Raw genomic sequence first — 27,603 nt, forward strand, 5'->3', positions numbered from 1 at the left:
GGATGCACAATTATTTTCATGTGAAGGAAAATCCGAGCTCATCAGAGAGGCATCAAGCTTATGTGCTGAGAACGTTTTTTTTTTCCTCAGCATTTCCCCTTCAAGCATAAAAACCAAAAGAAATAACAAATGGGGAAACAATTTCTACAGCTTGACGAGCTGACAGAACAGAAAACCAACCCAACAGATTTCAAAAAGGTAAAATTAAGAGGTAATACAGTTACAGTGCAAAAAGATGAGAAATTCAAGCTTAAACATAGCACCAAAAAAAAAAAAAAAATGCATGCAATTAACTGAGGTATTCAAGTGAAGAATGCCTATTAAAATGAAAACATTTAGGCTAGACAGGAGGCTACAACACATTTCCACTAAAACAAAGGCTGGTTACCACATCTCCAAACGTGTGAATGTTGAGGGATTGATTTAACAGGTGCAAGCTCACAACGCTGCATCAGTATCGACTTTGGTAAGCGATGCACGTGAAGTCATCTAGCAAAATCTTGCTTCGTAAAGGTGCTTTGTGTCTTACAGAATGCTCAGATCCTATTTTTCTCTTTCTGTTTTTTGAATATAAAATCTGCAGCATATTTTCCCAGGTGATATGTCCTCCTGTTTATCGTTCGTGTCGTTATATCAAAACTAAGTCAGTCAAGTCAGTCTATGCAGACATCTAATGTTCATAAAGACGGTCAACTAAATATCACCAATATCAGTATCAAAAGACATTACTGAAACCCAAGTATCAACGAATATGTGGTAATAAACATTTAATATCATATTTGTTTTTGTTTATATAACTTAGCTCTATGACGTCTATACAACCCATCTGGTTGGCTACATGAACATGCATCCTCAAGCGTTGATTACAGTAATTGGGAATGTCAAATTCCTATCCGTCTTAAGGATGCGAGGGCATTTCTCTCTCAATACAATACAGAGCTAAATGATCCTGCTGTGATCTGACAAAAAAAAAAAAAACGCTCATGACTCTGATCAAAATAAAGCGGACCCTAAGTGCAATTTTGATTGAGAATATATCATCTCAAGATAGGGAAAAACACTTCACACCAACACCATCTTTCTTTCCGTGTGCCCTTCCTGCCAAACGGCAGCAAAACTGGCACTAGTGCACAGATTGAGGAATTTTGTGTTTTTATGTCACTATCTTTTCTCTTATTTAGTTGATACCTTGGAGTATAAACTATGTACACTGTAATACTACCTATAAGCTTTAGCTTTTTTAACCACTACCACAAAGCAGAGCATATATCTTTTTTTAATGCTAATAAAAACAGGGAAGGGAGGGGGAAAAGAAGACCTGACCTTTTTCTTAACACTTGCAATACATAAAAAAGCACTCGTGATCAAACAAAGCTGGGGAGAAAAAAAGATTGTGTTTGCGCACGTAAAGAATAAAATGAAATATGAACCCCATGTGAATTACGCTGAAATCTTTTGACTTGATTCATTTGAGTTTGACAACCCCAGTGAGAACGCTGTCGGCCACGATTCTTGGCTGGGCCGTAAACTGGTGCCGAGAGGGGTTCTGCTGTGTTTTTGACTGGTGCGTTGGGGTGTCTGCTGTCTGAAGCTCAGTTGTTTTGGACCTGAGGTTGATTGGCTTTGAGACTGCGGAGGGCTCGGCGGGCGGCCGCTGACTTGGCTATACGGTAGCTGCGTCCCACGCCTTTGAACTTGCCTTTGCCCACCACTTCCACCGTCACCCGTACTTTTCCATCGTAGGTTCTCTCTGCAGGGCTGTCGGAGGGAGAGAAAGAAACACAGAGATATGACTATGACTATTTAAAAATATGACAAACAATGAAAATGACAATAGTTATTAATAACTACAGATAACTACAAAAACCTGTTAAAATAATTAATAATATATACATTTCAATTAGGTTTAATTAAGCTATAACAACAATTACGAATACTATATACTATGTGGTGTACTGGTGGTAAAAAAGAAATGTACCATTCACAATATAATTTCTAACATTTCAGTATCTTACCTGGGCTGCAAAACAAAGAGCTTTTATTTATTATTTTTATTAAATGTAATTATTTACAATAACAATAATAACAACAATAATAATTAGTGCTGTCAAACGATTAATCGCATCCAAAATAAAAGTTTTTGTTTACATAATATATGTGTGTGTACTGTGTATATTTATTATGCATATAAAAATACACACACATGCATGTATATATTTAAGACAAATAAGTTGTTTATATTAATATATATAATATAAATTTAAATATATACATGTAAATATTTGAAATATATACTGTATGTGTGTGTATTTATATATACATATTAAATATACACAGTATACAAAAAAATTTGGATACATAGACTACAGAATAACAATAATAATAAAAAAAATAAAAAATTAAGATAAATTAGGTCTAAGCAACCATCAAGCATAATTTATATTGTGGGGTATATTGGTAGTAAAACAGAAATTTACCATTCACAATATAATTGGCAAAACAAATTACTTATATTTATTAAATTATTTGAATGTAATAATAATAAAATTATTAAAATTTTTCTTATTGTTATTATTAAAAATAATGATAATAATAATAATGTATATATAATATTAATAATGTAATATTTTTTAATATACATATTTTTAATTAATATAAATGATATAAAACTACACATTTTTGATGATAATATTAAAAATAATTCCCACAAGGCTAAAATGCTAATTTAGTGTTGATACTGATACACCAAAGCCAAAATGTTGGTATCAATCCAGCCGTACTCACATTCCAGATTCCAAACTCTTATAGGGACGTTGCAGGAACATGGAAATTGAGAATTTTTAAAATGACCTCATATTGCTCACAACCACACACTGATACAGTAACTTTTACAGTGTTTTGCACATTCAAATTATGGCTACTGTGTATGTATTCTGCAGGTGATTATGTTAAGAGGTTGCTTGCGTATAAGGGAAAGACATCCCCACCTGAATTTTGCCGTCTCCGGTTCCATCTCCAGGAGTTCACGCACTGGGGATCGAGGGACATTAGCGGAGAATTTTTCTAGAAAACGAGGCGAAAACAAAAGCAGAGCATTTCAATCTGGCATTTCATCACGCATAAAAATGGCACGACGTTTGGAAATGACTGAACTTCTGGTCTTCGCCACATGAGCCGGCAGACAATCAGACGGAATAGAAATGCAGAACTGATGTACTCGTCTGTATGTCTTTGGCCCTTACCTATGAGCGGCCTCATCATTGGATAATACACTTGCCAAACTGTCTCAAGTGACATCCCGCTATCCATGTAAATTGCACCAGCTAGCGATTCAAAGATGTCTCCCATTGCTTTGGGGACCTCAATGTCTTCCTCCTTCTCCTCATCTTCCTCCGATCGGCGAAGCTACGAGAGAGCAAAAACAATTCTACTTCTTTTTTTCCACATTCGCATACTCAGAAAATAAGTGTTTCCTCTCAGGACAGAGAACTGTGCTTATCCATGTCAAATTCACATCCCCAAACTAATCACACACAACAACAGCAGAAAATGGTTTGCAGAAAAAAAGAACTGTGGTCGTAACTTAAAATGTGAACTGACAGCATTGCTGTACTGTAATGGTATTTCCTCTCAAAATGAACTGCGATCAATTACTTTTAGTATTACGCTTAAAAGACCTAAATGTCCAATATTGGGGACAACATTACCCAGCTATGTAATTAAGGGGAACATTACTTATTTTATTCAATTTGTCTTTCCTCTTTCAGTATCCAGTGTTGTCCCTTAGGCATAAAATGCTTTCCAGTCAAACAAGGCCAGATTCAGTGCCAAGATAACCATTTCAAAATAAATTAAATCCAACTGCATTTTTACAAGCCAAAAACGAAAACAAATACAAACACAGACCAGATTCCCGATGACCACTAGTGATAGGATGTCACGGTACTAAATCTTTATGAAATATTATCCATATATATGCTGACAATGGCATAAATGAAACGATCATTTCCAAGGCCTAATATCTTTAACAGATAACGCTGAGATGATAGCTCACCTCCGAATCCATTCCTTGCATTTCGTTCTTCTCCAGCTGAAATTGCACAAAATCATCGATCACGTGGAACAGTTCGGGCGAGACAGCTTTGAAGTACTTGTGGTAATCGTACTTGACAGCCAGGGAAGCAAATATGGTGTTGTTGACAAGTGCAGAGCGCAGGTCGGTCAGCACGCCTGGGGAGTGCTGCCGGGGATCTTCATAAAGGTGCTTTGTTATGAGGTAGTCTAAAATTGCATCACCCAGGAACTCCAACCGCTGATAACAATCTGTTCAAAGTTCAGAGTTGAACAAAGAAGGTTAAAAAGAGACCATTAATATCACAGAACAGTAATACAACAGGGTCACAGCACAAGAAATATGAAGTGATTGTAAAAAACACAAGTGAAAATATAGTATTTGTTTTCTGTGGAGTTGTTCTTGCCAGGTGCAACAAACATACAGTGCAATGCGTGTATGTTGATTTATAGACAAATGATTCTCGAGCCGCATCTTTCAAATAAATAAATAAAAAAAATCGCATGAATTATTGGTTTGAATCAAATATACTGATCTAACTGCATCAGTCTGATTTTTTGATGTAATATAAAAAAAGCTGAATTGAAAAAGATACTTATATAAATCAGAATATTTCATCTCACACTTGGAGATGTTTTTATTATTAATTATAACAATAAGTAATTATTATATTACATTTTACATTTAATTCATTATTATTATGAAATATATAATAATAATAATAGTAATAAATTAAAACATAATTTAATATAATATTGTACATGATATTCAATTTTGTTTTAATGAATTTATTATTACTATTCTTATTATTTTTATGATTATTATTAATAATAATAATAATAATAATTGGAACAATAAATAATATATTATTATATTAAATTATACATTTATTATTCTTATTCTTATACATTATATAACATAAAATATAATAATAATACTTGTATTTGTTGTAATGAGTGGTCATTTAAATGAAGTAGTATGAAAAAATTCCCAAAGCAGTACTGTTTGTGTTTAGTAAGGTTGGGGAGCGGGTGTTTCCTTAAAATTACTAAAGGAAATATTGTTGGACTCAGACCACAATCTTGTGTAAATAACGTCCACGGACCTGTGATGGTGTTGTAATGATACGAGGCATGAGTGAAAGCCTGCAGAAGATATGCCTTGTTTTTAAACGTGTAGTTTATCTTCTTCTCGAAGTTCTCGAAGCCAGAGATGAGGTGGTTGAGGGTCCACTCGGCATCCGGGTGGTCAAACATGCAGCGCGGAGGGATCTTCAGCCAGCCGTACTGCAGCTCGGCCGACCCCCCTGAACTCTGCTTCATCACCGGGAGCACCTTCAGGCCGAGGGAGCACAGGAACAGCTGGGCCGCCCTCTCCCCACAGCTGGTGAGGTAGCACCCCAGCAGGGCCTCCACACAGTCGGCTATGCTCTTATCGGCGATGCACTGCTCGGTGTGGAGGTCGTAGGAGATGGACTGCTTCCCAATATCCGTGCCACAGTTTTCCTCGGAGGGGTTCCAGAAGCCCACCACGAAGTCATCCTCCTCGCCAGCTTTGCTGGGGTCCAGGTAGCACATGGCGTCCCAGGAACTGTAATCGAACTCATCAGCGCCGCCGTCTGGGGAAAAGTGGGAGTTGTGGGCTTTTTTGGGAGCTTTCCACTCGTAGCCGGGCTCGGCCGGCTGGAGGGAGATCTTCTTCCCGAAGGCGCCGGAGCCAATCAGCATGTTATCGATGAATTTGATGTGCTCATAGAAGTACTCCATCTCATCTTCCACACTGACCTCTTCTTTAGACGCCTCGACCTCCACATCCTCTGCCTCGTCGTCGTCATCCTCATCATCACTGGCTTTTCCGTTGGCCAAATCTTTATTCTGAGAAACAAAAACAGATTTCCCAGTGTCTTAGAGCTTAAACAAAACAAATCAAACAACATAATGAAAGGAACGTTGGGTCCAAGAGCACTGTAAAGCCAAGGCTCAGTATCTACAACAGATTTGCAAAGATTACAATTTAAAAGTGTTTTAGTTCAACCACAGTATTATGTTTGCTCAGGAGAGCTCTAACAGAGCCGAGGCTTCCAGTCCAAGTCCATGACTCATCCAATCTAATGTGATTCAAAAGCTGAAATGTACCCTAAAAATCATTTTTTTATCATTAATATGCCATAATGCTGACCATATGAGAAAACGTCTATTGCATATTCATTAAATTGTTAATACCCTTGACACCTTATACTGTAATAATACATGGAAGTGACACTTAAAATTACAGCACCCGAGGCAAATTTAGTCCACTCGTACCATACATATACACACACTGAACCACACAGAGCGACCCAAAACATACAGCCAGTCTCTGTCGAAACCATGGAGAGGGCTGGTAGAAACCAGAAGCAGAGTTCTTTCCATTTTTCTTATTTGGTTCTCTGCACATGTCCTAATACATCACATATGCTTAAAACACAGATGGAAAACTGTGGCTTCTACTTAATATTTCAGATATTTCATTTTAAATAATTGTGGCACCTCTTCCTGACCTGACATGCTTCTTTGAATTGTGCCTTGGGTTAAGGTCTGCAGATATCTTGAATTCCATGATACATTTATGCAATGTGATAAGATTTTAACAATCTATAAACACAATATAACAATATATATATATATATATATATATATAACAATAATTTTTCAAATTATAGAATAAAAGTTGCTGTTGTTTCGATAATGTGAAAAACATTAGGGGATTGGAAAGACTTTGTAAATTATTTTTTTTTTAAGTCTCTTATGCTCACCAAAACGGCAATTATTTGACCAAATTACACTAAAAACGGTGTAATATTGTGACATTTTATTACCATTTATAACAACTGTTTTATATTTTTGATATAAGCTTTAGCAGCCACTACTTCAGTCTTCAGTGTCACATGAACCTTCAGAAATCATTCTAATATGCTGATTTGAAGTCAAGGAAACATTTCTTATTACCAATGATGAAAACCATTGTGCTGCTTAATATTTCTGTGGAAACCATGACACCTTTTATTTTAAGCTCAAAAGAACAGAATTAATTTGAAATAGAAATCTTTTGTAATATTATAAATGTCTTTGCTGTCCATTTTTATCAATTTAATGCATCTAAATGAAAAAAATATATATACTTTTTTTTTTTTTTTGAACGGTAGTGTATATTCAATTTATATAGTTTAAAATATAAATATTAGCCTAAATTTTAAAATGTTCTTCCCAAAATATAAAGCATACATTCATACACTGAAATGAGTTTTTAAGGTCTTCATATTTGCACATGGTTTGAATGATAGACAATTAATCTTAGGTTTGTTCTGTTGTATGTTGTCAATGCATTATTGTTAACACTTTTTACTTTACAAACAAATACAATCTGTTCAAGAGTCATTTCCTAACTCTACAGAAATTTCAGTAGGTTGGCATTACTATATTTAATCTAAAATTAGTTAAGCTGCTACCTTTTACTTTATATCCATTTCTTGCGTGCAGAGTAAGGAAGAGTTTGGAAGTAATTGCCCTGGAGATGACAAGTGAATTGAGGAAGATTTGTTGCCATTAGTTTAAAATCAAACTAAAGGTGTGTCATGCTGAACTTTCTAATCTTCTCCATGTATAATAAATAAACAATTGCACGAATAAATTCCTTTCTGAAACCAGCTTCACCCAGAAAGGATGAACCTGCCCCCTAGTGGCAATGACAGGAAACAGCTGCAGCTCAACGCTGCCAAGATATTTCAGCTGAAGGCACAGAGCCATGTAAACAAACTTGTAATTGTGCATGAAGATGCATGTTGATATTGGGTTAAGCTTGACTTGAGCTATCTGGTAAACAAACGGAGACGCTCTCTGACTCATACCTCATCTGAGTCCCACTTGTCTGTGCTGCTTTTGTCCTGATTCACGACGTAGCCCGGGGGAAGCCAGTTTACCGGGGGATCAAATATGGATACCACCATTCGACTAGGAAGGCCCTTTTTCTTGCCCAGGCGATAAAGGTTACAGTTGCTGACCTGGAGACATTGGAGCAAAATAAATTTGTTTTCTCATTTAACATGTGAAGTAAAAATAAATTAAACAGTATATTTAAATAAATATGAGGTTTTATATAAATGTTAACAGTAATTTAAATAAAATTACAATCTTTTCAATAAAACACCAGTAACTGCAAAGCTTTGTGTGATGAAAACCAAACACAGTTCAGTATGCAAGTCTTACAAATTCATTAGTTAGACTTTAAATGGTGAATATTCTATTAGCACAAAGCAAAGGTACATTATTTTACAAGAATGAACTTAAAAGTAACTATCTAATTTATAAAAAGTAAACATACATAGCACAACTAAGGCTGACATTACCAACAAAAAAAAATTACATTTAACACCAGTAGCTGAATTAATTTCAACTAGTGCTGGGCAATGATTAATCGCATCCAAAATAAAAGTTTTTGTGTACATGATATATGTGTGTGTACTGTGTATATTTATTATGTATATATAAATGCACACACATGCATGTATATATTTAAGAAAATATGTTGTTTATATATTCAATATATTTATATGTAATATAAATTATATGAATACAAATATACACATGTAAATACATGTAAATATTTTCAAAATATATACTGTATGTGTGTCTTTTTATATATACATAATAACTATACACAGTACACACACACATTATATAAGCAAAAACTTATTTGGGATGTGATTAATCGTTGCCCAGCACTAATTTCAACCTAAATTATGTATTGTAAAAATATATATATAATAAGAATAAATATATAATACATATAATAATATTTAATAATAATATGTATTAATACATAGGAATACTGCTTAGTATTTATGCATATTTAAGTATACTGTATTAAAAATAAACTTCAAAAATTAAAAATAAATTTAAAAAATATTTAAAAGAAATTTTATATGCTGAAAAAATAGCAATATAAACAATTAAATAGAAATTTCACAATTACAAAGAAACAGCAACACATCGAGTTGAACTTAACTGAAGTAGAAAAACTGAAATCATATTTTCTTGTTAAATGCACTTTAGTAATCTGTTTTAATTTACAAGTTCAAAAAAATTTTTTTTTAGTGCTTATAATATTTAATAAAAATGTAAGAATAGTGCATACTACTAAGTACAATATTTAAGAATATTTAAAAGAAAATTAAAATAAAGAAACTATCAAAGCAGTAAAAAAATTTTTTTAAATCAAGTATAACTTGATTTGCAAATATATAAGATTAGTAAAAAATAATTCTCATGTAAAACTTGCAATGCATTATTATGTGGTGATTTTTGATCTTTGTCATTATGGCTGAATCTTACCTTCTTGCTTCTCATGTATGACAGCCTGCCCTCGTGGGCGTCAGGGTAAGTGCAGAACAGGTAGGTGGTGATGCCGTGTTTCAGGAAAGAGTCGCCCAACATCTCCAACCTCTCCAGATTGAAGCCGTCACTGGCATTGGAGAGGGTCAGGGCCTGCAAGATGAGGCCGGGGTTGGGGCCCAAGGTTTTGGGAGAATCCCAGGCTGGACCTGTGCAGGCTGATGTAGATGTCACGTCAGAGACCTCTGATGACACTTCTGAAGGTGCTGTGGTGCTGGTTGCCGGCTCTGGTTTGGGGCAACAGTTTGAGGTAGGTTTTTTCACATGTCCGTCACAGAGATCTGAGTTCCTGCCTGGGATACATTCATCGCTGGGCTGGGGCTGTGGCTCGCCGGCTGGAGAGGGCGGCACAGGAACTGAGGTAGTGGTTTGTGTTGATAGGTCACTCTCCAGAGGGCCCAGCTGAGAGCATTGGCAAATGTCATGTCTATGTGGAAGGTCGTCGCTGTCACCCCGAGTGCCGTTAGGGAGGTTACGGGAACAAACGCAGTCGCTCTTGTCTTTGTTTGGTGTCTGGAGATCAGTCGCAGGGAGCATGTGGGTTTCTAGCTTTTCATCTGGTGTGTTGCAGTTCTCACAGGGGAGAGCGCCCTCTGGAGGCTGGGAGGCCTCCGTGCTGCAGCCCTCCAGGGCAGTGTGGTCTGAATCTGAGCTTGTGCCGTGTTTACAGTGATCGTCGTCTTCCATACATGCACTTGAGCAGGAAATGAAAGACTTGTTGTCGATGGATTTCTTCCATCCGAAATCCAAATTTGGATACCTGGGGTTAATATTCAATGAGATTAGGACTCAAATAGGAGCACTTTCTTTAATGCAGAGATTGCTGAAGCCAGCTGCTTTCTAAGGTAGATGTTACCTTACAAATTAATTGGAACACTTTATAAAGGCAGTAACTCTCTGTGCCACACATATGACTCGAGTTACAAATGAATCCAATAGAGTTTGATGTTAACATGTTGCTAAGCTAACTATACGACACTCTAATAAAAATAAAAGTAAATTGCACATGCCAATATTACAATTTTGAAATTAGTGGTTGATCACAATGGATTTCATTTCATTATATCCCAGATATAAAGTTGACATATGATATCACTATTTAATAGTAAAAAAAAACAAATACTGCATTAAAATTTGTACACGTTACTTTATATTTACTAAATTAGAAATAAATCATTTGAAAATGAACAACATGAAAAAAATGGAAACAGAAAAAAAATGAGCCTGTAAAATAAACAGATTAAAAATACATTTGTACTGCACTCAGGTGTTGGCATTCTCAGTGCTGTTAAAATAAAAGTCCTGCATTATCATCGGTGTCAAAATAGAGGACCTTCTTTCAAATTTATCGGCCAAACAGAAAAACTCACCAGCCAATGCCAATTGAATTAAAATTTGGTAAATAATGGTCAATAAATCAGCCGTTGCGATATATTTTTTAAACACTAATTAGACATTTTTAACAATGCTTTTTATTACAGAATAAAACATTTTCTGCCACTTTTTCTCCACTGCAAAGTAAATTTTCCTATGATGATGAATTGACAAAACGATGTATAATACCTTTTAGAACAGCCTTTGTATCAAGAGTGTGCCTACAATGCCTTAAAATGATGTCTATGGAGAGAGCCCACTTGGTTTTGGAAAACAGTGAATGAGTGTTATGCATATGATTTGTAGATTTTATTTATCTGACCTGAAATCAGGAGGCAGGGTCTGAGCCCCTACACCAGCGTCAATGGCTGTCTGAGACCGCAGCTCTTCGGCCGTCAGAAGGCAGTGAAGTCTGTAGAGAATGCTGGGAAGGCAGACGGCTTTCCTCCACAAAGAGGCTGGGATGGGGTGAATGGCACAGAGCTCTGGAACTAAAATCTAAGCAGACGGAAGAGAAATACAACCAAAAACTGTTATCTGATGTGAGTCAAACCTCTGTTCGTCCGTTACTGCTCTCAGTGGGAGGAAATACTCGAATAAGCGGTGTGATTAGACTTAATTCAGGTATGATGGCTTATAATTATCACCATAAATTCTTTCCGTCAGTTAATACCTGTTTGTTTTGTAGACTTTCCCACTTGGCCTTTCTCTTCTCCGCACTGCTGAGAGGAAGGGCTTTCCCCTTTTGATTAAGGTGCCGGGGAGTTAAAAGATTCAATCTACAGGAAAAGACCACCATGGACATATAATGAATTTCTTAGGGAGGAAAAAAAGAGCACATACGGCTGGTTAACATTAGACAGGTCCAGGTTGTACTTGGTTTTGTAGTACTCAGCGAAAGTCTCGTACTCTGGAGAGGGGAATTTACTGAGCGGGGTGAGGTCTGTGTAAACGTCAGCCACATAGAACCGATGTGGCTGGTCAAAATTACGATACCTTAGAGAGAGGAATGGGACAGAAGGGTAGAGTTCAACTTCAGTGAAAACAAAAGCACAGTATACGTCATCAATGAGAGCTTAATTGCAAGGGCAATAAGACTCAGAGTTCACAAGTTACTTTTGTACCTTGGAATGATGACAGCATCCTGGTAGTCCTCCAATTTGAAAATGAATGGGTTTTGCTTGGTGTACTGAGTATTTGGAATGCCAATGCGTGCTTCAGACTTTTCAATATCCTCCATGAACTTGAAATCCAGGTCCAACGTATTGGAATTCTCAACTAAAAAGAACAGAAGTTATACGACTAGGGCTGCAACAAGTGGTCAACTAATAAAGATTTTATAGCCAATATCTTGGAGCAGGGGGCCGATGGTGGAGATATCATATGATATCATAGAAGACATATGTGTGTGTGTGTGTGTGTATATATATATATATATATATATACACACACATACACACACACACATATATACATACATATATTATATATTAGGGATGCACCGATGTATCGGCCGATTTTTCCTCAATTTACAACCATCGGCATATCGGCTATATAAGGAAAAAGGCCGATATAACAAACCTATGGTTTATTAATTAACTGCGTGAAGGCACTGAGCTGTATAATGTCTGTTGCATAATCCTAGCACTGCTGTCTGCACTTTAATGCTAATCAAATAACAAAAGACAAAAGATCGCACACTATTCTTGACTAAATAAGTGTAGCGGACCTCATCTGAATGATGACCAATACTTTACTGATGTTTTATTACGTTTATTGCGTCCTTTTTCACTCCCAAAAAATCACCATAAGAGATAAACAAAACAAAGCACGAGAAGTGCACATTAAACTCTCTCTCTCAGTTGCATTATCATCAACATACAGCGAATTACACAAAACACTTATTACAACTAACAGTAAACAAATATATACAGATCTCATGCCTTTTCGGGGGGTGCTTAATAAACTGACAAACTTTAAATTCTAAGAACTGCATGCTTTCATTACCCATATAGCTGCTATGTAGACTAGAAAACCTGTCAAAATAAGAGTCCCACCTTAGTAAAGGAGATCTCATACATATTTAAACTTACAAAAAATATTAAAATGTATACAAAAACAAATTAGAAGATTAATCAATAAAGTCTGTTACAATAAAGGAGGATTAATATGCATTTAATTTATACAGTGAAGTGTTATTTTACATTTGTTTACTTTATTTCTGTACCTGAAAACTGTTAAACCTACCTAAAAAGCACTGTTTATTTAATATGTATCTTTGTTCTGTTGTATTCATGTAGGCCTGGTGAATGTTAAATGGATCTAATCCATGTTCATTAGAAATTATTTGATGATGCAGCAATAAAACTGCTAGAATAATTTAATGCAGGTGTTTTTGAACTTTGCTGATTTAAAACATGATCAAAATACTATCTATTTTGATGCCAAAATTTCAAATAAGAGAGGAAGTGACAAATATCGGTATTGGAATCGGCCAATAAGTGTTTCTTAAAATCGTTATCGGCCCCAAAAAATCCTATCGGTGCATCCCTAATATATATACATCTACTCACTTTTTCTCTTGACAAGAAGTGCATTTATTCAGTCGCAGAACGACTGCGCCAGGCACGAGTCAAATGAGTGCGGAAACGGTACTGTGCTCGCAGCGCCTGCTCTTCAATTGCACGCACAAAGGCGCCGGCGCGTGCTGTAGCCTGTATCCTTTCATATCAAAGCGCGAAATAAACTACGTGCATGCAATGTCATGGTCAGTTAAGTCATGAAGTTACCAAAAAGGCCATTAAAGCTGCCTTAAAACTGTGCATGCATGCAATGTATTTTATATGAGTCACGTTTAAGCAGTGTTGGGCAGTAACTAGTAACTTAGTTACTGTATTAATATTACTTTTGCAGTAACTAGTAGTGTAACTAATTACTAATAAGATTTCAGTAATAATATTACAGTTACCATCCATAAAACAGCTTAGTTATGGTTACTTTTGATGCCTTAACCCTGCTGATACAGCAAAAACGTAGTTTAAAAATCAAGGATTTCAAGTTTGTTGCTCATTTGTGTAAAAATGCACACTTCAGATTATCTAACAGCTGGATTCACTAATGTTTCACTAAAGTTTTTTGGAATTAAATATTTATTAGATATTTAAAGACTTGTTTAAATGACATAAATGCATATTTTCAGAATCCAGACGGTATATGAGAAAGCTATAGTGTTTGCTTCTCTGTTATTAATAACAAAAAAACACTAATAATTTTACAATACTTTTTTATATATCATTTAGTTTCTTTGTTTGACAGTTTTCTCTGTAATAATTTATTTGACAGAACTGTTAACTAATGATGATGAAGAATGCAAGGTCATGTGCATGCCAGTGCTGTCAAAATAAAAGTCACAGTGCTGTCAAAAAAGTCCTGCTTTTCATTATTAGTTGGGTCCGTATGCTGTGGAATGGATTGACTCAGATTATTTTTTTTAAAAGCGAAAAAATGGATCTGGAATGCCCATGTCTGCTCAGTAAAATACAGGTCATAAAATTTGGCATTTTGTCCAAATAATCAAATAAATATTTGACAGATTCATTGCAGATCTAGATAAGACCATATCCTAAACTGACAATCAGAGGAAGGACTAACTTTAATCTCACATTCAAACAAGACAACATCTCACTGTGACTGACTGCAGCAGCAGCAGCAGCACTCACCAATGTTGAGAGGTAGAACGCAGTAGGCAGAATCTGCCTCTACGGGCTTAAACTCCAGTGCTGGCTTTTCCAGACGGAGGATGTGGGAGAAGATGTACTGGTGCAGACGTGTGATCAGCTCCAGCTGCTCCGCACTCAGAGTGAAGCCTGACTTCTGCAGCTCAATTGAAATGGTCACCTCACCAGAACGTGTATACACAGGGAAGTGAGGGATCTGAAAGTTCAAGGTAAGTTAATGAATTGCAGATATAATCAAATGAAGAATACACTTGACTGTATTATAAATAATTATCAAAGTATTTCACAATAAATAAAGATTGACAAGTTCTTCTCCAAGGATCTGCAGATTCAGAAAGTTAAATTAAAGGTGATTACCCGAGGTATTGGTTTAGCTGTCAGAATGCCAAAACATCGAGTAGTGTCCTCCGGTGGGTACAGCTTCCTCCGCCGGAAGTTGAGCTCATCAGGAAGAGGGGTGGTGAGGACCATCCCTATGACATAAAGGTAGCAAGGCTGCTCTGGCACAGGGTAACAACCCCGCAGACACTCTGGTATCTACAAGACAGGAAACCCAACATTATTCTATACCTTCTACACATTGTATTTAAAAAAAAGAGAAAACAATAAAATAAAAAAAATAAAAAATTTCTTGAGCACCAAATCAGCATATTAGAATGGTTTCTGAAGGATCATGTGACACTGAAGACTGGAGTAATGATGCTGAAATTCCAGCTTTGCAATCACATGAATAAATTACATATATTTTAAAATACAAAACAGTTATTCTAAATTGTAATATTTCACAATATTACTGTTTCACTGTATTTATAATCAAACAAATGCAATTTGTGCATAAGAAACATTTTTCACAATCACTTACCGACCACAAACTATGTTTGGTGGCACCAAAAAAAAACATGAATCCTGACAGACTTTTAAAAAGATATTTTGGGTTCATGACACTTACGGCTTTTGGGTAACACTGTCTCCGTTTGGTGGAGCCTGGTCTTCCTGGCACATTCGTCTCCTCTTCATCATGCAGGTCCAGCTCCTCCTCATACTTTACAGTTTCCTTTCCCACTGGCATCAAATGATCATCCAGTTCACCTAGACACGGGCATCACACATCAGTCAGCAAGTCTCAGAACGCATCAGAAATCTCATATATTTGGACTTTTTCTGCTCACCATTTTTGTGCAGCTTTTCACAACAAAGAAGAGCGACAGCTTTCTCTGCAAGTCTTGCACAATTCATTGTTGGCCCCTAAAGGGATGAAGAAACATTTAGAAGATGTTTTACTTTCAATAAGGAATTTAAAGAAAAATTACATACATCATGTCTAGGGATGGGTATCGTTAAGGTTTTAACGGTATTACTACTCTTACCAATACTGCTTATTGATTCGGTACTTCAACGGTATTCTTATCGGTACTTTTTGTTATATATATATATATATATATGACAAATTAAGAGCTGAATTACCGGGTTTCAGTACCCATCCCTAGTCATGTCTTTCAAAACCTGTAAGACTTTCTTCCATGGAACACAAAAGACTAATACCAAATCATATGGACAATTTTTCTGGCGCTTTTTTCTTTTTTTGGAGTTTGACAGCTCATGGTTTCCACCCACTTTCATTGTATGGAAAAGAGCAGTGTGAACATTCTTCAAAACATCTCCTTTTGTGTTCCATGGAAGAAAATCAGTCTAACAGGTTTGGAATAACACAAGGGTGAGGAAATTCTGGCAGTCTGTGTAAACTCCTAGCAAAGAAGACAAAAATCTCAGAATATTTTTGAAAAAAGTTCAAATATATTTTGGCAAGAACTCACGGTGACAGGAACTCTGAGTGGTGAGTTAATGGGTAGGAAGAGTGTGGATTGATAACCTCCAGTCTTCAGCTCCACAGTTTTACACTTCGGAGCAAGATGAGTGAACGGATCACTGGGCAAACGCGCACAATATCTGCACAACACACAAAAGCATTTAAACGTGACATTATGTGCAACAAAATATAGCAATCTTTGAAATCTCAGAAAAGAGTACTGACCTGTTGACGTGCCCAATGGCTGTGTTAATCGTGACACGTGGGCCGCCGTCCTCTGAGCGCAGGACGTAAGGTGGTAGAACGTTGTCATCATCGGTCACCGGCTCCAGTTCAAACTCACTGCGTTCTGCTGACTTTGAGCACTTATTTCGGAGGATCTAAAAGACGTACGACACATTTTAATGTACACGCAACCTCTTTCAGGAAATCTCATTAAACCTGCTGACCTTCTCTATGGCCTTGTAGGTCTTGAGGTCTTCTTCAAACGTTTTTGTCCGTTCGCTGTCAGCTAGCATGATGTAATTGGAGACTGGAGCCCGGGCGCGACCTTTGGATTGCACGTATGACCGGTACTCTGTTGGCAGGTCAAACCGAACGACCAAATTGCACTTTGGAATATCAACGCCTTCTTCCACAATGCTGGTTGCAATGAGCAAGTTGGTTTCATGGGCTCTGAACTTCCTCAGGACCTGGACAATAATATAAATCGGCAAAAACATTTATGATTAGCACAAGCTAAAGAAGTGGCACAAGAGACTACCTAGGACTACTGGATTCTCTTACCTCCTCTTGCTTTCTGAACTCCACCTCCATTTGTTTGTTGCGAGGCTGGTTCCTGCCGATGCTGTGACCTGTGATGAAGTTGCTACTGATGTAGGCCAGCTCTGGGTCCTGCTTCCCTGCCTCCTTGATAAGCCTGATACACACAAATAACACAGGGTGCATTCAAGTACCTTTGGATAATTTAAATAAGCAATCTGTTAAATATAACAAAATGTATATAAGATTCAGGCGATATTTTTTGAAAGAAATGAATATTGTTATTCAACAAGGAGACACTTAATTTATCAAAAGTGACAATAAAGATATTTAAAATATTACAAAATATTTCTATTTCATATAAATGCTATTCTTTTGAACTTTCTGATCAAAGAATCTTGAAAAAATGTATCATGGTTTCCACAAAAATATTACACAGCACATCTGTTTTCAATATTGATAATAATAACAAATGTTTCTTGAGCACCAAATCAGCATATTAGAACGATTTCTGGTCATGTGACACTAAAGACTGGACTAATGGCTACAGAAAGTTCAGCTTTGCCAACACAGGAATGAATTACATTTAAAAAATATATTAAAATAGAAATCAGTTATTTTAAATTGTTATAATATTTCACAATATTAGAGTTTTTACTGCATTTTGCTCAAATAATAGTTTCGGCGCAATCAAATGATTTTTATATATTTAGATTACCTTTGCCTTCATTTAAACACTAATAACCATTTACCATTAAAACACTAACAATTTAATAACACTCTTAATGGCAATCTACAATGAATTACAAAATAAATATCCATTTTTCATACTGTACATTATAATATTGTGACTCCTAAATTCATTTTAGCATTGAAAATGACTGATTGTAGTTTTAGTGCATTTATTATTTGTATTGAATTTCTAAGACAGACAGTGAAGCACTGCAAACAAACCTGTTTAAAACAACCGCTGTATATCGCCTTTCCACAAAGATGATTCCACAGAGGATGTTGGTGAAAGGCGACGGAAAATTTGCTTCGGGCTTCTCCTTTGCCTCCGCCTCTTCATCCTCATCTTCGTCCTCAGAATCGCTCCAAGAAACATAATTGTCCTGATTGCGATTATTGTACCACTCCACACTCTCAAACTGCTGCCGTTCGAAAGGCTTGTACTCGTGGAGAATCTCCAGAAGTTTAATGACCTTGGGAGTGACAAACTTCAGGTCTAGGGAAGCTGGAGAGAAATGCTCCTCACATAAGGCGTGGATTTTTCTCAGAATGGTGTCTGTGAACAACAGGAACTTGCGGTTCAGCTCTTCCTGTTCATGTTTGATATATTTCTGCAGCTCCCGGACCATGATTCCAGCAGCTTTATCGGCACACCAAGGGTCAGTCAGCTCGACTCACTCTCCTCACGTGATAAATAAAATCTGACACCTGCTCCGTGGTGCACTGTCGTTCGCGCACGGTTCGGCACGCTGAATTGAGCGTTTAGTTTTTTAAAGTGTCTGTCCTCTAACTGAACTAGGCTAAATGATTTTTGTTACTATAAAAAAAATCAAAACGACGGTGGGGGGGCGGTGCCGCGGTAGGCAAATGACGTAACCGGTGTTGCGGCTTAACACCGTCTATCGCAGCAAGCCTAATACAAATTAATTGTGACTACTTTGATGCATGATTTTAATTTCATTTCCAATGAAACCAAAAAGGAGAGGTTTAGCAAAATGTCCAAGCTGCTCTTTTCCGTACAATGAAAGTAACAGAGTGAAGCACCATCAAAAACATTGTAAAAACAGTCCATATGACCTGTGCATAATATTTAAAGTCTCCTAAAACAATAGCTTTGTGTGAGGAACAGCAACACATCTTCACACATTCAGGTTACGTTGAAAGCTATGGCAGATGGGAAGATCTTCAGTGGTTAATGACTAAAATTTCCATCTCTTCCTCACAAAAATCTATAGTATGTCACAAGTATATTTAAAATATAGGCCATGAGCTGTACAGAGTATTTGTATGCAACTTAAAAGCACTCAGACTAGCTTAAATATCAGAGTCAAAACATTTCAAAGGACTTGCCTGATATTTCCTTGGTGTGTATATGTTGTCATGAATAGCTTCCTGTTGCCACGGGAGACCGAAGAAGGGCCCCATGGGTGAGGAGGCAGGGGTCACCAGCTGTAGGCCAGCCATGCTTAGAGACTGTTAAGCAGGGGACCTCCAGTCATCCAGTGTTTATCTCATTGCATCATGGCCTTCTAATGCTCACTGCAAGAGACAGCATGTAACATCAAATCAGTAGGATGTCACAAACAACAGCGCTAAAATCAACTATGTCACGTTGCTGTTACGTCTGGTGGTATTTTGAGAAACATGTTATTTAGTTCTTGTTAGAGGCCATCTGGATCAGGTGGGTTACTGATTATAGATGAGAGTGTTTACTCACAGCGTGTACGTTTCCCACTTTGCTGTGTGACCAGGCCGCACTTATTCTGGGCATCATTATCAGAGCTCTTAAAATCAGCTCATTCTTTTCCCCCTCGAGTTACTCTGCTAGGAAAAATAGACATACATTTACAATCTGCACAACTGTAAAGCAAAAATATTTAGAATCTGCACAACTGTATAGCACAAAAACAAATGTGTTTTACTTATAGATCAAACATGTCTGATATTATACTGTATTTATCAATTTATCAAATTATGGAATTAAGCACCTTATTGCAATGATACAACAAAAAATTAGCTGTAGGTCAATTTTACTTTTGGCATAAGGTTGGGGTAAACATTTTATTCTGGTCAAAAACAAACTAACTAATTGGCGTAAAATGACCAACAGTTTTGTTTTAACAAGCCATGTAAGGCTAAATTGACATTCAGATCTTGATTAAACAAACTTTGCCATAATGATTGCTTCTTCTTCAAAAGCACTATTCATACTAACCCTAATTTATATATGTAGAAACAAAGTTCACCTAAAACTTAATTTAAACATTCAAACATTTAACAACGTTTTATTTTTTTTTAAACACTACCATTCAAGTTTGGGGACAGTAAGATTTTAAGACAATGCTGCATTTATCTGAAAAATAAAGCAGCATTACTCTAGTCTTCAGTATAACAGGATTTTTCAGAAATCATTCTAATATGCTGATTTGGTGCTGAAGAAATATTTTTCAATCTTGAAAACAGTTGATCTGCTTAATGTTTTTTGTAAAAAGCATGACACGTTTATTTAGAGAATTCTTTAGAGAGCAGACATTTTAAAGTAACAGCATTTATTTAAAATACAAATCTTTGTAACATTATAAATGTCATCCTGAGTGAAAGTACTATTATTTTATTTATTTATTTCCAAAAAACTTACTGATCCCAAAAATTTTTGAACAGTGGTGTATCTTCTAATTAGACTTGTGCCGGTATTCGGTAATGCGATATATCACGGTGATGAATATGCACGATATTGTTATCGTGGGCACTTCTAAATACCGTGAATAATTATATATTACAAATTATTCCGAATTTTGAATGCATTTTAAGAATACTTTTCCCATCAACTGGTCAAAATGCGCAACACGCTGTATGCTGCGTGAAAGACGCCTGCGCACTCTGATGTAAATAAGCGCGGACGTGAATACCGGCATATCCCTACTTCTAATAAACAATGTTACAACAATAAATGAAATACCTCAGTAATTTCTTACTTGCACTATAAAGTTGTCTAAAGCATACATGTATATTTTCCATTGCTTTGACCAAATAACAGTGGACATTTAAACATACTGATTATGAAACAATTTGTATTTTACTATTTCAGCAGAGAGAAATGATCACAGTACCTTAATGCTGCAGATGGGGGAGGGGGCCTGAGACAATATTCTTTTAATACTCTGAAAATGGAGAGAAAGGAAACATAGCTTGTGATAATGGACATATCTCTGGCAAGGAGAGGACAGCTGAATTTGGATGACAACTGGCTTGTCAACACATTTTTGTCACTCAGGATCGAGCCCACACTCTCCTCCTGATCACCGCTGTTCGACACAGCTGCAAAAAATCACCACAAGTCATTTCAGCTCAAGTAACACAAGGCTTCATTTTCAGAGAGCAAACACATTTGCTCTTGGTTAAAAATCTGCTCTCAGACTCCTTGTTCGGGTTCATGAATCTCTAATGCAACCACATAGGTTATTTACTTTCAGATTTTGAAAACGCTGACACACATCTGTTTCGGTGAACAAAACATTCGATGTTAAATGCTTGACTGCAAAACAGCTGGCCAGGTCACGGCTGCCCGGTTCGACTACGCACAAGCAGATTTCCAGTTTTGAAAATCAAGGCTCAAGACAACTTGTTACTGGTACTTTATCTTAATTAGTGAGATCAATACCATCACAAAAACAGTTACTACAGTAATTAAATCATCATAGAGCCATACAAAATAAAATCAATGAGATCTCCTTCAAATAGTGTATGAGCTTCCAGAATCTGTCATTTTAAGCTACAACAACTAATTGATAAATTAAATGAAAATCAACAATAAAAATGATCCACAAAAATGTTAATATCACAGGGGTTTTTTTCCCCCTGTGCATGAACAGGCTACTAACTAGGTTGCAGTAGGAAAAACAGTACACAAAAAAGTACACAATATTTTAAAGTAGGCCTGGGCGATAAAACGGTATCAATATTTATCGACGGTACACCTTCTTCAATAACGATATAAAAAATGTTCGATATAGTGCACGATATAGGCACGTGCTATGAGTGACGCAGACAGCACACACAAACACGAACACATGCTGAATTGAGTGCTGTGCCTGCCTGTGATGAGGAGATTGCGAATAAAAAATGAAAATTAGTCAAATTTAAAATAAACATTTGCATTTGAATGTTAGGAGTGCGTCAGGGAGCGTCATCAGTGGTGCGCAAAATGCAGTGATAATGATGTAAGTGACGTTATTGCATTTTAATGTTTTGTTAGTCTAGCCCACGAGATGCGCCGCTGCTGTGTTATGCATTCAAAATATTAAAGAAATATAGAAGCTCAATGCGGAGAAGATCTTGATTAGGTGAAAACCGAAACCAAGTCATTCACACAGAACGCATATTCAGCGCATTTTTTTAGACGGACAAATATGACTGCTGCACTCGCGTCTCACAGAAGAGATGTAGCCATGCAAAGTTAAAACAGTTTAAGCTTTTAGAAAACAAATCGCGAAATTGTGGAGGTTTATTCCTTTTCACTGCGTATCTTATGTTTTTAAATGCAATCTGCGTGATGGGCGATTCGGCTCTTTGTATTAATCAATGCATAAATAGATGATGCAGTTTTGTTCATAATTGTTTATGCAATTTACTAAATTATATTTGATTTATATGATTTAATTTAAAAAAGGTTATAAAAATGTCAATAATTATCGATACCAAACAATATGACACATTATATCGTTGATACATTTTTTAGCTATATCGCCCAGCCCTATTTTATAGAATTAATATTCTAAAGATTTATATTTACATTTTTGCACATAATAATTAAAATTCGCGACAAAGACCAGAAGTCTTAAAACTTTCTCAGACCAGGAACCCTATGGCAGACAAAAGCTATGTTTCCATCCAAAGTTAAGAATTAAATTTACCCGCAAAATTGGATTATCGCATATAATATTTGTGAATAAAGCACCATTTTTATCCAGTGAGTTGAAGAGAACAAAATCGGCACTTCCTGATTAACTTGCGGTAAATATCATGAAGAAAAATTTTATTTGCTACAGTATAGTAGAAGGCACTGTATATAATATTTTCTGTATACAATAAATTACGAGCTTCAGAGCGCGCAGACAAAACGTCATGTTATCTTATTTTCGGAGCTTGCCGTTTAGGAACGCAGTTCTGGGAGTTAATTATAACGAAGCACTTTGATGAGACTTTGCTCAAGCATTTTAGAATGACAAAACTAGCATTTCAGATGCTTGAAATGAGATCGGTCCGTTGGTTGGTCCAGTTTTATGCTGTCCCATCGCAAAGTCACATGTCTTTTTTGATGCGCATTAAGGAATTTATTCGGTGAAAGTGTTTCCATATCATAGTTTATGCGCATGTTTTTATGAAATTAAGAAATGTATCCTACTTAGTTGAGCGCATAAGTTTTTTATGTGCATTTTTAGAATTTATTCGCATCTTGGCGTATCCATCCAACGTTTTCTTATGCGATATCCCAAAATGCACATAAAAATAGGTGGATGGAAACATAGCTAAAGAGACAGGGAAGGGAATCCATTACTGTATAAAATTCAATGTTGCATTACATATCTATATTTCACAATTAGATTAAAGATGGAAATAATCATCAGAATAATCTATAATAAAAATACTTCATAGTTGCTGGTGTAATTTATTTCTTTTTTAGATATCAGTAGTGGCAAATAACAAATTAGCAGAGTTCTGTAGAATTAAAATGAGTATAGTAGGCCTACATATACATATAAACAAACACACAGATATAGCTATATATATATAGGGCTGGGCAAAAAATCGAATGCGATTTTCATGCGAATCTCGTCAGTAAAGCCGCTTCTGGTGATTAGTAGTAAATCTCCAGCACATGCTTTCAGATGGAGCGGCATTTACTACACAGAGCCGTAGATCACTGACAAGCTACACAAAATCACGTTCAAAATCGCAGGCGATTCATTGCATATATATAGCAATTCTAGCCAGCAATTCTAAAATCAACTTAGGATCCTTGACTATTTTCAATGTTGATTTACTGCAAAGGAGACTAGTAAAGTTATTAGCTCTTATTTCAACTTAGCAGAACTACGTCCACTTGGTCAAAACGGCGTAGACATCTAGACTTCCTGTTAACCTCTAGCTACACTGTAGGCAAAATGGCAGGCCAGACTGGCTGCATACCGCAGACTAGGGCTGGACAATAATTCAATATCAATATGTATCGCGATATAATTTTTTTCAATAACGGTGATATGATTTTTAAACACATTTCCGATATTTCGATATACATTACCAGTGTTTCCCATACATTGATTTATTTGTGCCGTTTGACTTCGTTGAATGGTTTTGTTTTTTTTAAGAATTCTCTTCTGCTTACCAAGGCTGCATTTATTTGATCCAAAGTACAGCAAAAACAGTAAAATGTTGAAATATTTTTACTATTTAAAATTGCTTTCTATTTGAATAGATTTTAAAATGTAATTTATTCCTGTGATCATACATAGGTAAATTTTCAGCATCATTACTCCAGTCTTCAGTGTCACATGATCTTCAGAAATCATTCTAATTTGCTGATTATCAATATTTAAAACAGTTGAGTAAATTTTTTTTTCAGGATTCTTTGATGAATAGAAAGATCCAAAGATCAGCATTTATCTGAAATAAAAAGCTTTTGTAACATTATACACTATTCCATTCAGTATAATTTTTATTATTTTTTTGGGAAAAAAATTATAGAAATTAATACTTTTATTTAGCAAGGATGCTTAAAATTGATCAAAAGTGATAATATCGTATCGACCGAAATTAAGAAATATATCGTGATATCAATTTTGGCCATATCGTCCAGCCCTACCCGCAGACCCAGTCGAGTTTTAGAACAAAGCGCTCAGCATGACCTACATTACCATGTGAATGACTCTGAATATAGCAGCAGCTATGATTCTGTGAGGACTGACTGTTTACTACTAGTAACATTCAGTCCAAGATAAAACAGCTAAAATCTCTCGAAATAGTGATTACTATAGCAGAAACATACAGACAAGAAAGGAGAAAGTGCGCTATGGAACAAAAACAGAAGCAAAATGAGCTGTTCTTAAATATATTCAATCAGAGAAAAATCAATATATTGAACTATAAATTTAGGAGAATTATAAGCTTCATTATATAAATCAACTTCATTACCAATTAGTATATATTCACAGACAAACATGAGAAAAACTAGTTTCAAAGTAATTCCACATGCAGGAGTACCAACATAAACGTGCCCAACACATGATTTCCAACACCACCTCCAAACTTGTCACATGAAAGTACCCCTCGGGCCAACCTATCCACTATAGGTCACCTGATTTGACCCTGAAAATAAAGGTCAGGTCTCTGTAACCCCTGTCTCACATGCGCTCATAAATTCTCATCAATTATTCATTCTGCTTACATTACTGTCACTTTATTTTGAAGAATTTATGCAATTTATGAACTTGGTGAACGGGTACACAACTTTGTTATTCATATGTCAGCATAGAGCTGATGGTAAGTTTTAACTTCAGAATAAACCTTAACCGGTTATGGAATAAGCACATATCAAATGGCATCAAACTTTATTTAGAGTTTGAAGACTTTGTGACATATAACACTGTATGTTCTATTCTAATGGCTCTATCCACATTTATTAAAAAAAGATTAAAAACATTACCAAAAAAATTACAGAATTGCTCATACTGCTGTGCGGAAGACAATTTATGACTCTTTTTTCATATTTAAATTGTTCTAAAACAATTCAGCTTTTAATGACATAGCATTTTTAAATCAATATTAATAACTGGTTTACAATGTAAGTGTGTGTGTGTAATATATATATATATATATATATATATATATATATACACACACACAATACATGATAAACAACTCATCAAGAAATCAACCTCACAACAAATATTGGTCAGTTTACATGTTAAAATAAACCCTATTATTGAGGTTTATCCTGCACATTATACTCATTCTATTTCAGGACCATGATTTACATCAAAGTACTATAGTACCACCTGACTGTACCATGGTACCGCCACAGTACTTTTCTGAGATTTACTACTTAAAAAAATACTATTATAGTTTTGGGACATATAATCTGGAGTTCCATGTCAACATTTAGTTCTACAATATATTTTGAAGTATCAGGGTAATAATACAACCAAGGTACTTTTTGTTAAGCGATATCATAATCACATTCACTTGCCATAGTATTTATAAGACACCTGTGGTTTTACTAAATGTCCAAATAGCATGGAATTACCATGGTAAGACAAAAAAATGATAAATACAATTAAGGTAAATTTTTTAATAAATAATCTTAATGCAACACCACATTTACTAATTTTTAATTCTATAAAAAAGGCATAAAACCCTTTTAATAATCCTTGGTGGCACACAAGCAAAAAATCATCCACGTTTCAGACTCCAAACAGATGAAAACCAGTGCCCTCCAGCAACATATTTACTGCACTACACCCATCATAACAATCACAGATGCATCTAAACACTATCCATCATATGCTAAAGAGTATTATTCATTCATATCAGTTAGGCCTCATTGCGACCTTGGCCTTGAAACCAGCAACACACCCGAGGCCCCCACAAATCATGCATCAGTCGCATTGCCAATCACAAACGTGACTCTTGCACTGTGCTACTATCTGATTACATATGGAATACATCATCCTATCTGAAACTGTCCTAATAATCAATATGAATCAGTCCATGTGAATCAGTCTTTAAGGCGCTAACAGACGCGTGTAACGTTAGCTAAAAAGGCACCGTCATGCAAGCAGAAATCACATTATGCATTGATTTATCTCACTTAAAACCCCTTATAATAATCCCCGTATTGCATTTACACCGCCAGGGATTGAATGCACGAACAGTTTTCAACAAATGTACGCCTGACAGCTCGGTTTTTATGGTGATAGTGGTTAGCACGCGAGCTCGCGTTAGCTTCGGTTGTTTATATTGATTATTTCAAAATCACGAGAGGAAAAAAACAAGCGATCGGCGCGCTTGGAGTTTGTAGATTGAGGCGCGTGCTCACCGATGGTGAATTGTTTTATTGGTCGTGTTGTGTTGAAGAGTGTCTTGTTAAACGGTGCGGTGCCCCTCTCTCCCCATTTCCGCCTGCTGCTGCTGCTGCTGTTGTCAGGCTACTGCACGCGTGTGAAGCCTGCGACTACGAGGAACGCCAAAACGTGAGTACAGCTACTATGACAACACAACCAGTCCATTGCAATGATACTACTTTAAAATAAAAGTCTCCACCGTTCTTTGACAGAAAGGGCACTTTTGGCCCCGTAAACCTTTGAGAAAAGAAGCGCATTTCCTACACTCATATGGAGGAACAAACCTGCAGAAATTAAAAAGAAAGAAAGAAATGTACAAATAAATAGATAGATAGACAAATAAATAAATGTAATAATAGGAAATAAATGAAGTATTCTGATTAATATATAATTTAATAAAACAAATATTATTCATTTTTAATTACATTTAATTGTACATTTATTTTGTATCAATTTTCCCTTCATTTATTATTTTCTGCATTTACTTTTTCATATGTATTTTATTTACATTTACATTTAGTCATTTAGCAGACACTTTTATCCAAAGAGACTTACAAATGAGGACAATGGAAGC

At 35.9% G+C, this 27,603-nt stretch overlaps 1 protein-coding gene and 1 long non-coding RNA gene across 2 annotated transcripts; both read right to left on the reverse strand.

Annotated features, from left to right (window-relative positions):
• Positions 1 to 1,243: 1,243 nt before the first annotated feature.
• Positions 1,244 to 18,966, reverse strand: LOC107750873 (endoribonuclease Dicer-like). The gene is made up of 21 exons (XM_016566438.1): positions 18,931 to 18,966; positions 18,136 to 18,578; positions 17,206 to 17,338; positions 16,869 to 17,111; positions 16,645 to 16,799; positions 16,427 to 16,559; positions 15,782 to 15,857; positions 15,562 to 15,701; positions 14,970 to 15,149; positions 14,595 to 14,808; positions 12,000 to 12,153; positions 11,719 to 11,871; positions 11,549 to 11,684; positions 11,198 to 11,373; positions 9,442 to 10,261; positions 7,959 to 8,111; positions 5,178 to 5,946; positions 4,055 to 4,323; positions 3,243 to 3,405; positions 2,988 to 3,063; positions 1,244 to 1,758 (listed from the first exon to the last, which is right to left on the reverse strand). Exons 1-21 carry the CDS (start codon positions 18,964 to 18,966, stop codon positions 1,593 to 1,595), a joined length of 4,788 nt encoding a protein of 1,595 aa, XP_016421924.1. The 3' UTR covers positions 1,244 to 1,592.
• A 316-nt stretch (positions 18,967 to 19,282) lies between these two features.
• Positions 19,283 to 27,146, reverse strand: LOC107750848 (uncharacterized). Its single transcript, XR_001641190.1, has 4 exons — positions 27,005 to 27,146; positions 21,021 to 21,071; positions 19,628 to 19,731; positions 19,283 to 19,449 (listed from the first exon to the last, which is right to left on the reverse strand). It is a non-coding gene; the product is annotated as an uncharacterized LOC107750848 (long non-coding RNA).
• Positions 27,147 to 27,603: the final 457 nt, after the last annotated feature.

The sequence above is a fragment of the Sinocyclocheilus rhinocerous genome, unplaced genomic scaffold, assembly GCF_001515625.1.
Source record: "Sinocyclocheilus rhinocerous isolate Xijiao unplaced genomic scaffold, SAMN03320098_v1.1 scaffold392, whole genome shotgun sequence".
NCBI classification, from domain to species: domain Eukaryota; kingdom Metazoa; phylum Chordata; class Actinopteri; order Cypriniformes; family Cyprinidae; genus Sinocyclocheilus; species Sinocyclocheilus rhinocerous.

Coding starts and splice junctions, on each gene's coding strand:
- LOC107750873 (XM_016566438.1), bottom strand. CDS start 18,966: ATGTTTTTGATGGTGCTTCACTCTGTTACTTTCATT. Junction 18,579..18,930: donor TTCACTCTGTTACTTTCATT/GTACGGAAAAGA, acceptor GAGTGAGTCGAG/CTGACTGACCCTTGGTGTGC. Junction 11,685..11,718: donor CTGTCTAATGTTAACCAGCC/GTATGTGCTCTT, acceptor CTAAGAAATTCA/TTATATGTCCATGGTGGTCT.